The sequence below is a fragment of the Lissotriton helveticus genome, chromosome 11, assembly GCF_964261635.1.
Source record: "Lissotriton helveticus chromosome 11, aLisHel1.1, whole genome shotgun sequence".
In the NCBI taxonomy this organism is placed as follows: Eukaryota; Metazoa; Chordata; class Amphibia; order Caudata; family Salamandridae; genus Lissotriton; species Lissotriton helveticus.
In genome coordinates this window covers 1,068,934,281-1,068,947,129 of record NC_136072.1, presented here as the reverse complement: position 1 = coordinate 1,068,947,129, position 12,849 = coordinate 1,068,934,281, and the positions used below count along the sequence as shown (strand labels likewise).

The following is a 12,849-nucleotide window of genomic DNA, read 5'->3' as shown; positions in this document are numbered from 1 at the left end:
CAACCACGGATGGTAAGTGCTTTTTTCATTTTTAATGAAATTGGGAGGGGGAGGGGGAGGGAGCAGAGTGCAGTTCCACTGAGTTTTTTTCAAACTCTGTGAAACTTTACCTGACCTTACTACACACCAGACGCCGATCGACGCAGAGAAAGAAATAAGAGGAGGAAAGAAACTGGCTTTGATCCGTTCCGCCAACATCAATGTCTGAATCGACTGATTAAGGATGGGTGCCGAAGATGGAAACCCCAAAGGGCAATGGACCGGTGCCAAAGCGGAGTCGGCCGAGGAGGCAACCCAAAGAGTCAGAAGGCACAACTGACAGTGAGACAAAAAACAACCAACGTATCTACTCTCACCTCCATGGGGCCCGATGACACTGCAGAGGAAGGTGGAAGCCCAAAGATGAGATGCAGAGAATTATAGTATTCTCCCATTTGGCCCATCGATGCCCGGCTCCCGAAAGACAGGGAGGGGCGGGCGGATTCGTGTCCAGACTCCTCAACTGGCAATCAGGAGGAGCAGGAGAGACAGAGCCTCCACGCGGCAAAACTGAGGAGGTGCCGCAACTTCAATCACCTACACTTACCTTGGGACATTGATGGAGAGTGACGTCCCCATGAACGGCTCCGGCTCCTGGAACAGCCCCCTTTTACAGACATCCAAATGAGAAGTAGAAGACCGAGAAAGACATGAAGTGTCCGAGGACCGCAGCAGCAGTGCTGCCAAGAGTTACATCCGACGTTCCTTGAATAACTTCGGCTTCAGCTTCTGGAAGGAACTGCAATCTTTGGAGTTGTGGTGTTCTCCCAAACACCGTATACAAGCGGAATGTGGGTCTGTAGCCGACATCTGTTGTGCGCAAGTCCAACAAGGCTTAAAGCCTGAAGAAATTACAAAAGACACACTGCTTTCAAAGGCCACAAACAGACGTCCATGCACCAGAGGGAACTTATATGACTCCACTGCCATCACAACTGAGTTCATCACAGAGTTCTATGACACCGTCCCCCTGCACGCAGCGGTACCGCTGAAAAATTTCCAGATCCAGTCTAACGCCTGTGGAGAATTCAAAAGGTAAGGAATCTGAGGCTTGATGTCTCTATCAGATAATATTTCTACAAGACCCAAAAAACGCAGCTGCTCTGAATATTCGTTCCCATTCCTGGTCCTCATCATAACTAGTTCTTGGGTGGGTCCAATCATTTATGGATTCCATGTATGTAGAGGAATTCAGATCTTCATCCAAGCAATCTTAATCATTTTATTCAATAGTCCATTCAAATGCTGCATTGTGCTCCTGTGCTCCTTAATTCATTTGCCAGAAGTGTATGAGACAAGTATTACTGCATGATCAACCAAGCCATGAACCCGACTATACATGTGAGAATGGGCAAGACATGTTCCCCGAAGGCAGATGGAGATATATACCCGTTTTTCTTCGTGAGAAACATATGTTGCTGGGGATTACCAACAAAATAGTCCACATGCAACCTTAAAAGATAAAAAATGCATCAGATCTCTGTTGTGGTTAACTAGAAACAATGACTCACAGGTTTCACGTTTTCTGCTAGAACAAATTTTCAGCAGTCTAGAAATCTACATTACCATAATGGGTCCTGCTCAGCATAATTACCCTCATTTTCCCTAGGGATGGACAGTGTTACACAATCAACAATGTCTAACATTAAAAAAACATTTTCTTCCTGGGACAGTTTCATCCATTCTTGTTCTTACATTTTCATTCTCTGAACATTCTTCATCCTCAACAAAGGGCGTAATCTCCAGACTCCAAGTAAAGATGCTGCTCTTGTGACAGCATTTTAACATTCTGCAAATATACAACCCTCTTATAGAAAATCAGTTTTTCCATGATCTTAGGAAGATGTTATGGGCACTATCAGGCAGTTCATCAATCTGAGTGTCAAGCCCAGGTGGAGGTAAAAGATAGTTACTGGGCCATAGCCACTATGGCACCGAAGTGAGAGCGTTTTCCTGGTGCGCCACGCCCGGCCCCTATACTACGAATAGTCATCAGATGCCATGGGGAGTTGATAGTGCAGTTGGGACCGAAACAGAACCCTCAAACTTGGTGAGTTCTCATAGGTGGCAGAAGCAGGGCCAAATCATGCACATAATGGTGGCCTCCCAAGAATGCTAAAGGGATGATCATCGTCTGAAAGGCAGTGTCTTCTCTGGGATGACGAGCAAGGCTTCTGGGGAGGAAGAAATCAGACATCACACCGGGTAACAACGCTGGACTTCTATGCAACACAGGAGGGAGTCAGACTGCAGAAAAAGACAGAGTTTGTGACAGCATCCAACAACCAAATTGGTGACCTCTCTGGGCTGTGCAATAAGGGATGTGCAGGCCAAAGAGGTGATCGAAGAGGCTGTGGAGTGTGCCTTCCACTCCTATGCACAAGTGAATTCGCCCCCAGCTGAAAGCACGCAGTGGATCGTAGCTAGATGCTTCAGGCGTAGGCGTGGTCTGCAAGGGGAACAGTATCAGCAATACTCACCACTTGTCCTAACGCACTACACCATGCTTCTGAGGTGGCACTAAGGAGACAAATGCAGAGGAGAACAAGCACAGCCCAAATAGCGTGAGGGGAACCAAGGGGTCCCAAATGCCAGCATTCTCCTACACTGGTCTCTGGAAGAAGCATTAAGCCACAAAAATGGGGCACCATCCGGCCTAGGTGGTACAACTCATGGACTGTATCTCATTAAATCTCACTAGTACAAGATGCTATCTGATAACTTCGAAGGAGAGGGAGGATCAATTTAATTTGATAACTACTGTAATAGGAGAACAACCTTTGAAGGGCCCAACAAGAATAACCGTTTTTTGGGAAATCACAGGGCACCCCAAGATTGAGATTCAGGAAGCAAACAATGTAACGATATCAACATACATACAATCCCCTCCCCAGTTCCTCCAAACCAAATGCAATCAGTATTGTTGTGATTTTTCAGAAAGATAGGGCTAAGAAAGTTTTTTGACAACATTCTGGTACCCAATGACAACAGAACAGGACTAAGACCTCCTTTCATGTTTACTCCATCTTTGGATGAAGTAGGCCCAGAAGTGGGTATTTTTGAGAAAACTGTATTTTCTAAAATTCAATCAATGCTGAGATTTGTTCCTAAACCACCATTTAATCTCAATTTTGATGAATATACCGCACTCAACAAATTACGTACAAACTGTGAGCTGACAATCGAACCTAGTGACAAAGGTGGCGGTATCGTGGTTTTACATACTAAAGACTATATGGGATCAGATCGTTGAGATGCTAGAGGTACCTGAGCATTATTCCAAAGTCAATTTCTTTCCTGCACAGAGAATCAAAAAAAAGATTTTGCATATCAAATAGAGAGCTTTGGATAGAGGCACAATTTATAATCAAGAGTTAGAGTTTCTTAATAGACCTTATACCAAAATCCCTGTGCTGTATGGATTGCCTAAAACTCACAAAGATCCCATCAAGCCTCCATTTTGACCCATGGTGTCCACTATTGGGACCATAACAGAACCCCTGCCGAAATATGTTGAAATCTTTTTAAAACTTCTAGAGTCTACTCTTCCTGCTTATGTTACAGAGCATTTGATATCTAAAATTAAAGGCATTTTGTTTAATTCCAACAGGGATACCCTTGTCACGATGGATATCGAGGCACTATTTACTAACCCGCAGCTAGGAGCACTGGAATCGGTTAAGATGTGCCTGGAAAGGACTGATAGCCAAGATAATCACATGTTCATTCTTGAACGTCTGACTATTGTGCTTCAAGAAAACTACTTTGAATTTAATGGCGCCATTTTTAAACAAGTTCAGGAAATTAGTGTGGGTGCTGCTTGTGCCCCTAATGTGGCCAACATCTCCATGGAGGGTTTTAAGGAACGTTTCATTTTTAATGAAATAGCTCCCTTTGTGGAAATTATTCACCATCGGCAAAGATTTATAGAGCATATTTTCTGCATTTGGAAGGGAGGCGAAGAACGGCTCAATGAATTCCTCCTATGGATCAATTTGTGTGATCCCCACATGAAGTTTAGCCCAAAGACCAGCAAAGAAAAGATTGAGTTTCTAGATATATGGATTTATATTAACAACAATGAGATCTGTGTGTCCTTATATACTAAGCCGACAGCTAGAAATGCGCTACTTCATTATGGGAGTTATCATCCCAGGTGCCAAAGAGATAGTATTCCCTTCAGTCAGTTCCTGACATTATGCAGGAACTGTACCAATGTTAGGGATTTTGATTACCATGCAGAGCAACTTAAACATAAGTTACTCAGTAGAGGATATCCATACAGACTCATCAAGGATTCAATAAGAGAGCGAGATATTACAACAGGGAGACCCTTTTCAAACAGAAAACAAAGAAGGATGACATGGAAATTGGTATGTATCACACGACACTCCAATCTAAATAACAAATTGCAAACTGCAAGGGGAACCAGTGTTGCTGCCCTTCAGAAAGGTGTTAAAGACCCATTTGTTCAAAAAGACAACACCCCTAAACTAAATTGTCAACTGGGTCGCAGGAGGACAATCGGTGGCTATTTGTTGTGTTCCTTTTTTTTAAAAGCGCTTAGAGACCAGTGGTGATTTGCGCTATATAAAACTACAGTAACATAACATAACATAACATTGGATAAAATGGATGCCAATGGCACATCCTCAACTCAGGAGGACAATCCACTCACCTTCCTAGACCCGTTTTTGCGTTTCGACTGAACAGGAACCTGACAAATGCATTGGTGAGGGCTAATTACAAAGATGAAAAATAATTTGTCCAGAAATCTATTACAGGTTCTAACCCCATTAAAGGCAACCACTAATATGGGAATTGTCATGCCTGTAACCATGCCATAGTTACGACCATCTTAACTTGGGGACATAGACAAAAAATTTCTTAGTGAAATGACCAATTGTAGGACAGCCAACGTCATATATCTTATTTTAAGGTCTTGTAATTTAGGGCATGTTGTCGCGAATTCAGAGTTAAATTTAGCGAACATAAAAATCTGCCATTAAAAACAATCGCACAGGAGCACCCCTGGTTGATCATTGGTCTCAAAAACATCCCTCTGAGAAAAACTTAAAATGGATGATTCTTGAAAAAATAGGATGACTCAAAGACGGCAACACAGATGTTTTGAGGAAAAAAAGAGAAGTGTTCTGGATTTGTACTCTTCAGACAGTTACCTCTGGTCTGAACAAATTGCTCCCCTGGGAAAATGCAATAACTTAGTTCTTGTGTGTTGAGTTTCCGTGCTGTGATTCCTTCATTATTATTCTAACTGAGTTTTGTGTATATAATATATCACTATTACATTTGGGATATATTTATATATACGTATACTATGAATTTAGGGATGGAACCCTCTTGTTTACTGTAGCACTATCCTCTTTTAAGATGCCTCTTAAGTGCCAGTTGGTAGCTTGGTCCCTTATTGTTTTCTTATTTGACTACTTACTTGTTCTGTTTTGTGATTTGATTCTATTTGATATGTGGTTACGATTCTCTCTGAGGCTTACTTCATGAGACCCTTTCTCACCCAGTCTACTTTGTGTATAATTTGGTGGCAGCGTCAAATACTTTTTCAATATGGCCGCTACTGTGTGACTTTTCATCCATACTTTTCTCCTTGGTGCCATACATATTCATTCTGCTACTAAAATGGCGGACATTTGTGATCTTTTCCGGTGTATGTTTTCTATTATTTGTAGTGTTTGTATAGATACAAGTTTATTTACACTGATAGTTGTTAGAATTATTCCGGCACAATTCATTGATTTTTCTCCCTTTATTGGTTTGTATCAGTTTTTCATTTATTTTGGAGTCAGTACTTCTTGCACTGTTTAATATGGTGGATGCCATTTGCATTAACCTTCTATTGCGCCCGCACTTGTTCATTCTACCACCAAGATGGCGGATTTGGCATTATCTATTGCCCTGGCATTTCTTATACCGTTCATTTGACCCTATATCCTGGGACCATTTGAGTCGTCTTTCAATCATATTTTTTTTTTATTTGATTACTTTTAGTTAGTACCTTATGCTATCTGTATTATGGCAGACGCTATTTTCATTTCCAAATGGCGGCTGTAGTTCTCTCCGTACTTACAGGTTGTCGGACCATTCTTCTGTATAAGGTCCAGGTGCGTCTTATTTGTAGTATGCACTGCTATTTAAGATTCATGATCTATGAGTTTAGTTACTGGTCGAGGCCGTATCCTGTTTGATGTTTTCTGTTGGCGGATCCGTGTAGCAATTCATGATGCGGTTAAGTCGGGTTGAGTCCCTTTGGATCTTTCCTAGTTCTAGCCTTCCGCATTTTAGCTATAATGGTAGTACCCTGCCAGTCTTATATAAGAGCCTTGCTGTCTGCCACAGATGGGTTATCTGCTTTATTGGCATTATTTTGCAATTTTTGGAAATATAGCACTTCTGCTTATTTCATTTACTTTTTCACCTTTTTCACCCGCTACAGACCTTTATTCTCTCCAGCGCATTTACTGCCACTATTATGAACACCCTTTGAAGTTACTCGATATTGACAGTATTTTCATTATGGGTAAGCACTGTTGTTGCTTTTTCTTATCAGTATGATTTAAGTGTTTTGTCTTGGTTTAAAGTGAGTCGTTTTATATATTTTTCTTTACAGACCAATATATCTAACCGGCATGCCCAATATATTGGCGCCCTTTTATATGCCTACATTATCTTCTTAAGATACTGATTACCCCTCTTCCTAGTGTGGGTAAGTATCTACAGATATTAATATGACATGTTGTGCTCTACATATCTTTTGCGAGTTTCATTGATAGTGGGTGTGTTTTCCATCTTTCTGCAGATTCCACTTATGGTTAATTTTATTGGGTTACTGGATTTTAGTAGGAACTACTTGCTGGGGTCTTGGAGTCCTATTAGGTAGGCTGATGCTATTGGTTACCTGGTTGTTTGGATTCCTTAGTTGTCAAGATCACTTATTAGTATCTCTTCTTTTCAAACTTGACAGAGATCGTCTTGGCACTTGCGATATATATTTTCTTTGCACCTATGTGCCCTTGACATTACGCATCTATGCTTTTGTATGGAAGTAGGTTTTCGTTGTATTCATTTCTTGAGTACTTCTTTACCATCACAGAAATGTGGGTGTTCTCTTCATCTACACGGTATGTTGGGTGTTCTGTTTCTAAAACCATGCTTTCTATTTATGGGTTAACTTTGTCTTAATTTACTCTTGTGGCACATATTGTCTTGACATTTCACCCCTGTTTTAAATAATTGTACTATATTATTTTATTTCCTATTCCTAGGCCAGTGGTTATGAGCCTTTGTGAGCACACTACGCAGTTTGCTAATTAGTGTACCTACATTTTTGTACTGATGGCACCATGCCACTGAATACGTTCAAACAAACTGCGCCCTGATGAAGGAATTGCTATCTTCTTACGATATTGATTTCCCCTCTTCCTAGTGTGGGTAAGTATCTACAGATATTAATATGACATGTTGTGCTCTACATATCTTTTGCAAGTTTCATTGATAGTGGGTGTGTTTTCCATCTTTCTGCAGATTCCACTTATCGTTAGCTTTATTGGGTTACTGGATCTTGGTAGGAACTACTTGCTGGGGTCTTGGAATCCTATTAGGTAGGCTGATGCTATTGGTTACTTGGTTGTTTGGATTCCTTAGTTGTCAAGATCACTTATTAGTATCTCTTCTTTTCAAACTTGACAGAGATCGTCTTGGCACTTGCAATATATATTTTATTTGCACCTATGTGCCCTTGACATTACGCATCTATGCTTTTGTATGGAAGTAGGTTTTCGTTGTATTCATTTTTTGATTACTTCTTTACCATCACACAAATGTGGGTGTTCTCTTCATCTACACGGTATGTTGGGTGTTCTTTTTCTAAAGCCATGCTTTCTATTTATGGGTTAACTTTGTCTTACTTTACTCTTGCTCAAAGTTTACCTTGCACCAATACCAATCATTTGAAAAACGGACAATCAAATGTAAAGCAGGTGTTGATTTACCCATCTTGTTCACACTAGTCTTTTGATCGCCAAAATACAAGAAGCTATTCAGTTCTGAGTTTCAATGTGAAGAGTTTTCTACATCCATTTACATCCCTCTCTCCCCTAGCAAAAACAGTCCTAGTTGTATAACATAACCTTGGATATTACTACCAGACAAAAGGCCCCACTTAAAAGGCAGTCACTTGCAACACTTAGGGCCAGATGTACAACCATAAATTGCATACGCAAACGGAATTGCAACCGATTTGCGCATGCAAAAGTTCACAGGGCCATGAACAATTCCTAAATAGTGAGTCGCAATTTATTGGCGACTCACTATTTGGGAATTGTGAACCGCTGTTAGGATAGGGTGTTCTCTTCCTAATAGTGACAACAAAGAAAAATGGTCTGGATTAAAAAAAAACTCCTTTATTGAAAAGCAGTCCTAGACATGGTGGTCTGCTGAGCCCAGCAGGCCACCATCCCTGGGAGGGCCAGTCATTCCCAATGGGGTCACCAATTGTGAGGCTCATTAATATTCATGAGCCACGCATTCTGCGACCCCATTGAGAATCGCTAACAGTGTCTGAGACACTTTTGTACATTGTGATTTGCGACATGCAAATTGTGACTCTCAAATAGTTGCAAATCAGAATGGTCGTACATCTGGCCCTTAGTATTGGACTGCAAACTACTGCCTTTCAATCCATCCATCCAAACCTCCTGTATCCTGTAAACCTGTGCCTTAATTGAGAGCCCCATAGCCATTCAAATTAGTATTATTTCAAGCAGTAATGTAGCCCAATCCGCATTCATTATCACATGACATTTCAAACAAACGACTCCCACTGCCTTGACTGCCGCCTCTAAGATGTCCCCTGTCCATTACAGTATCATCTGTAATATCAATGGCATAACCAATTAATATTCCTTAAATTCTTGTCAAAGCTAGATACCTGAGCTCTACTGAAAATAAAAAAGTAGGTATCCATATTAAAGTGAACTTTATAAATTAAAATGAGCGGATTTCATTTGTAGCCACTTCCTCTGGTGTGCTATTTAAAATATATAGAGACAGAGGCTAGCAAACAGGCATTAAGACAAGAGGGCTACATTGCCAAGCTTTCTGTCCAGAATACTTTCCATCTAAAATTAGAATTACACTGACTCAAATAACAGCAGGCACCACTTTACTACTATAGGGAGCCTCCACACTTCTCCCATATAACAACTTGCAGGAAAATAGGATCTACTTTCCTAAATTGACCATGGTAAATACTTGTGTACATGGATTAGTGTACCCTTGTAAGTCCCTAGTATATGGTATTCGGGTACCTTGGGATAGGTACACCAGGGGTCTCCCATGGGCTGCAGCATGTATTGTGTCATCTATGGGAGTCCACTTAAACTGTGACTTCAGACCTGCCATTTCAGCCTGTGTGGGTTGGTGCTTGCCCTTCTTACATCAGATATAAGTTTCCTTATATCTGTGGTCACCGCACTTAAACCTACAGGTCACCCCTATGGCGGGCTCTTCAGTCAGGGCAGGGTGCTTGGTTATAAGTGTGAACGTGCCCCTGTATGAGCAGGACACCTCTACAAAGCTCAGTCAATTCTTATGGTTTTGCAAGTCTGGTCAGCCATTTTAATACATATGGTGAACATCAGTCATTACAAGATGTCTAACTATATAGTGGCTGCACCGAACCCTGTCATGATTGGTATCAAACATGTTGAAATCCTACCCCAACACTGATTACAGTGTTGGAAGTATGATCCCATGTACTGGAGGGCTCCCCAGTACTACTGGTAACAGCCTTTCAGGGTCTGACAGCAAACTAGTGCTGCTGCTGACCACAGACACAATTCTGCCCTCCTGCTGCTGAGCCAAGCTCGAGAAGGGGAAGGTAGAACAATAGGTTTCCTGTCACATGGAGGTGTGATCACCTCTCCAACAAGACTACGTGTATTGTGCTGACATTGGGGCACTTGCTAGCGCTAACAAACTGCTTTGAAGGACACATCTGGTACCCTCCTTGCACACTATAGTTTGAGCCATTTCAGGGAGCCCTTAGTTCGCGTACTGGTGCAAAATTGGTCAAAGAACATGGTAGTATCCTACCCTCTGTCCAGCCCCTTCTCTGGGAAGGATCCCTGAGTCATTCCAACCCTTTCTCTAGGGTACTTAAGGGCTTACCGGTGGGTTGTTTTTTAGATTTGTCGTGGGACAAGACACAAGCCTGAAACCACGTCACTCTTCAACCGTCTGGACACTTAAACTTCGCCTGGAACCGAGACTGCATCAAGGAAGACTCTTGCCTAGAACCGAGACTGCATCAAGGAAGACTTCTGCTGCTCCTGGTCTCACTATTCTGCAAGTCTTCATCCTCTGTGCTTCTTCCAGGATCTTTACCAGACCTGTGGGTATCAAGGACACCTGAAGTAATATCCAATGAAGTGCAGGAGTCACTACCCTGCATCTTCAGTCACCGCAATGAAGCTGGCTTGTCTGCTGCTCCTGCTGTCCCACTGACCTCGAAAGGTTCAGCAACACAGGTGGTAGTTTTGCAACTCCCTTGAGACCTGACCTGTCCTCTCTGCACTTTTGAAGCCAGTATCCATCGTCGGAACCGCTGGAAACAAACCCATGGTCATGGTTTTGACTTGCCATTGCCAATGCATGTTGGCTCAGCACTCCAGATATCTTCGAGTTACAAGAATCTCCATCCTCCAGCATCTCTTCCTGCCAAGTACAGTGTCACAGTGTCCTCACCGCATCCTCTGCTCCGTTGGCCATCCCTTCCTTGTGAGCGGCTCAAGGTCCTCTTGCACCTCCTTTGCCTTCAGTCTGTGGGTCCGCTTCAGGGTCTTCTACTGCGTCAGTGGGCTCCCACGCTTGCTCAGTGTCTGCTCTGACACTCCTGCTGTTGGCAAGTCCCTTGGACCTTGCTGGTCCCAACGCTGCTCCTGCTTTGTTCTCCATGCCAGTTGCGCCTACCAAGGCTTGTTAGTGCTTTCACCAGACACCCACCCCCTGGTCATTGCCATTCAACGTTGGACAGCTTGTGCACGGCTCCTGGTCTTTCTCAGTGTTGCTTGGTCCTAACAGCTGCAGCACAAGGTCACCGTCAACTCGTCTGAACCGTCTGACATTGTGGGCATTGCTCTTCCGTGCCTCCTGGTCACTCCTGAGTAGCATAGACTCTGTCCCTTTTGTTTGCAGGATCCTCACTTCCAGAATCCACCCTCGGATTCCACCGGACTTCTTCACCTTCTCCTCCAGAGAGACTTTTCTCCAAGTCTTTCATTGTCGTCTACAGAGGTTTCAGACGTCTCTTCACCTCTATGCACCTGGCTTCCCTGGTGTAGGTAACCTGGTCTCAAGGGGAATCCACAGGTGGGGTGGTTCTACAACCTTCCGTCCTCCAAGGGAATTCTTCTGGGAAGGGGGCTTCTTCTGCAAAACGGCAACCGGGACTTGTCCATTAACTCCCATTGGGCCTGCAGCTGTGTTCCCACAGAGCCTTCGTGGGGTTCCTGGGTACTTATCTTATCTTCCTGGGTCTTCTGGTCCAAGTCCTGTCCTCCTTTGCAGTTCGCATTTCACATTCTTAATATATGATTTGGTCTCCCCCCCGGAGACCACTGTATCTTACCTTATTGCAATTGAGGTATTTTTGGTGTATTGTGTTAATATCTCCGGGTAGAAGATATACCAATGTGTTTGTGAGTGTTGAATAATAAATAGAAGTATTTTTATATAACATTGTGTGGTTCTTTTTATTTTAACCTACACTACATGATTAAACTGGTAAAACAAGCTGCTTAACACTCCTTCAAGATAAGCCTGGGGCTGCTCTCCACAGCTTCCACTTTGAGAGCTAAATTCACCATAAGGGTTGCCTGGTTTAGTGCAAGGTGCATCACCTAAATAAGTGTGCACCATATACTAAGCCAGCCTCCTACATAACTCCATTCAAATTTGTATCAGCCTTACATGCAACAAAACACTTGGCCTGGCTCAAACCCCCAGTTAGATAAACCATGCCCAGATAGTCTGGTGAAGGGCTGTAGACATTATATTGCTGAGAACATTGGCAGTATTGCTTGTATCTCCCTCTGAAGAAGTTTAAACTACTGAAGAAAATGTTAGTTTTGGTTCGAGGCATTTTAAATGATGCATGATATGTTGTAGTTCCAGTTTTTATTGAAGTTTTTCCCAGGATTTTGAGCTTACTAACCTAAACTTATAAAAGGTGGTTTATTTTGTGGTCTGCAGTCTTTTCTTTACAATGAGTCCCAATGTTGGTATATTCATGAGGGAAAACTTGTAAAAGAATATTTGTTCCTGTTTGATCCAGTACAGAAGGAACGTGCAATTGCTACAGCACAGTCCCATCTTTGTAAGTTATGCAACTGTGTGCCTTTAAAGCTGCTAGCTAGTTCTACATTTTCATATGAACACATTAAACACAACAGAATAGCTCACCTGGCAGGTGTCCTGGTTCAGCCAGTGTGTTTTCATCAGAAACTGAGCTCATTGAGGCAAGGCGTTTGATGTACTCATCAAATTTAATTCTTCCAGCTTCTAAAAGCGTAGCACCCAATGAACAATAGAGAGCTTCTATAAAATAGCATTCCAGGACAGCTGGCTCTTCCATCTCTTTTTCCAACAAAGCATCCAACATCATGCTCAGCTGTGTCACCTGTTTCAGAAAGTATAAGAGAACATTTAGAATTGCTATGACGTATATAAGTATTTTACAGAACAATTACAAGTATCTTGAGAAGTTGATTTAATGAT

General features: G+C 42.4%; 1 protein-coding gene across 2 annotated transcripts in view; it reads right to left on the bottom strand.

Annotated features, from left to right (window-relative positions):
- The window catches only part of DNAH10 (dynein axonemal heavy chain 10), a 2,445,728-nt gene that overhangs the window by 925,525 nt on the left and 1,507,354 nt on the right, over positions 1-12,849 (bottom strand). For both annotated transcript variants that reach the window (XM_078667623.1, XM_078667624.1), the window contains one exon: positions 12,535-12,751. In XM_078667623.1, coding sequence (XP_078523749.1) covers positions 12,535-12,751 — 217 coding nt within the window. The remainder of the gene's footprint in view (positions 1-12,534; positions 12,752-12,849) is intronic.